The sequence below is a fragment of the Cariama cristata genome, unplaced genomic scaffold, assembly GCF_000690535.1.
Source record: "Cariama cristata isolate BGI_N322 unplaced genomic scaffold, ASM69053v1 scaffold20579, whole genome shotgun sequence".
Classification (NCBI taxonomy): Eukaryota; Metazoa; Chordata; class Aves; order Cariamiformes; family Cariamidae; genus Cariama; species Cariama cristata.
This window is the reverse complement of record NW_009637746.1, coordinates 19729-22180: the sequence shown is the minus strand read 5'-3', so window position 1 is coordinate 22180 and position 2452 is coordinate 19729. Positions and strand designations below refer to the sequence as shown.

Here is a 2452-nt window from a genome sequence, read left to right as displayed (position 1 = left end):
TGAATGGTATTGTAAATAACAGGACACAGGTGGCCTTGGAGTTTAGACACGTCCTGTTGCCTCACAATCACTGCCATCATCGCCAGCCAAGTCCCTCCCGCTCGCACACACGAGACCCCCTCTGCGCTATTCCCTGGGAGAGCGCAGCCTGTCTCGGCTATTCTTTTACTAACCTGGAGGTCTGACTCCAGGGGACAAATGTCATCTCCGTAGCGGATCCACAGGGAGTGCAGTCACATCTCCTACCCATCGATTTGGGAAGTCTCAATTGATAAAACATTTTGCTTTATCCAAGTAGGCATGAGACTCATACAGAAAAGTAAGAACCTCCTTGCCTCCTTTTTGGATGGTGGGTTCATTTTTAAGTGGATAAGGGAAACCAGATCAGAATGGGAATAAATAATCTCCAAGATACTACCTGGAGAGGTCTGAAGAGCTGGAGCATCACTAAGAGACAAAAAACTCCTGAATTTTTACATGAACTTCCCAGACCTTACAGAATCATAACGAGTGGTGTCTCAGCCCTGACACGCAGTAAGTCTCCTACTCAGTCACTCCTCCTGCACATCTTTGGCTTTTGCATTGGTCCTTACTCTTTTCCCTCTTGTCTGGAGACTCACTGTCACTTGCACTTCTGAAGTTTCATCAGTCTGAAACTTTTTCCTACCTCTGAACTATCCATCAACTTCAAATCTTTTCTTGTAGCCCTCCTACCCCTTCTAGCTCATGAGTGTCGCATGTGTGCCCAGGGCAGGGGGATGGTGGAGTCGTTCCCTTCATCATACCTTGCACAATTTCATCTTGGGTGTAGGCGCGGTTGTCCACTCCAGTTGTCTGCTTTATGAACTTGGGTTGGCAGGAGTCATTTTCCGGAGGGTAGTCCCCCAGCTTCAGAGGGGCAGTGAGGAAACAAATCTCAGGGATGACGTACATTATCAGGAAGATCCATCCATTGGACACCAGAGCGATGGCCACGACAGGATCATCCCAGCTACGTTTGTTTAAAACCGTGTTGCCTTTTGCGAGCATAGTGATCCACACTACCCAAATGGCAATGGAGAACAGGACAGTGACGAAGATGTGTGCCCCGTGCCTCTTCCAGCTTTTGTATGACCCACAGAATGTGAACATGGAAACCAAGAAGGTCAGAGCCATCAAGAAGAGCACGTAGATCAAAAGCATGAGAAAGTCCTTGTTGGTCTCCTCCGGAGACATGGTCAGAAATTTGTCTTTCTGGTTTACTAGCATGGTGACCAAGTACTCAATGCTGATCACGACTTGTACCAGGGCAAAGGAAACAATGAGGAGCAGCAACACCAGCCAGGAGAAGGGCTTTCTTCCTCGCACTAGTTTGTTGAGGTTGCAGGCATGGGTGAGGAGACACGAGAAGCAGAGAGCAAAGATGACTCCAAATAGGAAGAAGCGAGTGGGGCGAGTCCTGTCATTGAGTTTAATGATGAAGGCAAAAGTGAGACCGAAAATGCCGAGCGTGCCTATGAGAAAGAAGAAATAGATGGAGATCATCTGCCGCTTGCTGTTGTCTTGGACTTTACAGATGAGGAAGAATAGTGAGCAGATGAGGAAAATGGTGATGAGGATGCCAGCTGCACTCAGCGACTCCAGGACAATCCCCCAGGCCTTCTCCATGTCACAGAGCAGGTAATAGTCAGCATTGATGTTGCCGCAGCCTCGGGGAGGTGGCGTGGTCATCCTCTTGTCTTCTTGAACAGCCTCCCCGTGAAGTGTTTCCCCAAAGCTGTAGAAGAAGAAAAGACACGGGCTGTTGTATCAACCACTTGGGTGCTGCCAGCAGTGGGGAAGGAGGGGCAGGACAGACCTCCATCCCCACCTCACTGGGCAAGGACACCGCAGGGCTAAGGACGTGGGGCTGTGGGAGCAGAGCCGTCCCCTTGTTTGCCATCGTCTCTCTCCCAAGGGCAAGCCAAGCCCCTTAGCAGGAGGCAATTCAGCTTGCACGTCCTCCGCACCGTGCCTGGGGTTGTGCAATGCCGTCGGAGCGTGGGGAGCAGGGAGAAGGTGAGGTGCTTTCACAGACGTTAGCTTGGTGCCCCGCAGCACAGAGACTGAGCCGCCTTGTCGCTTGTATGATACAAGAGCAGCTGCTAGTCCTAATACAGTTTACGCTCTTTTGACAAGTTGAAACAACATCAGTACCTCGTGCCAGCGAGGTTCAGAGATGAGCAATGCCGAACAGGAAACTCATTACTCTGCTTCTTTTCCCTCTTTTACTTTCTCTGAAACACCCTTGGCTCTGGTTTATGGGTATGAACAAAGGGGAACTTTAACTGCCTTTCACCCTGCAGATAGCTAACCTGGATGCCTCCAAATTAAATACCAAATGTAGGCCACTAACCATGAGCCCTAAACTCATATTCCTCCTCCTTCATGGCAGCGCAGCACTAAGAACTGTCTCAAAGACCTCGGTCCCCTC

At 50.0% G+C, this 2452-nt stretch overlaps 1 protein-coding gene across 1 annotated transcript in view; it reads right to left on the bottom strand.

Moving 5' to 3' along the window:
- The window catches only part of GPRC5A (G protein-coupled receptor, class C, group 5, member A), a 2505-nt gene extending 795 nt beyond the window's left edge, over positions 1–1710 (bottom strand). The window contains exon 1 of the mRNA XM_009708466.1: positions 786–1710. Coding sequence (XP_009706768.1) covers positions 786–1710 — 925 coding nt within the window. The remainder of the gene's footprint in view (positions 1–785) is intronic.
- Between the last annotated feature and the right edge of the window lie 742 nt (positions 1711–2452).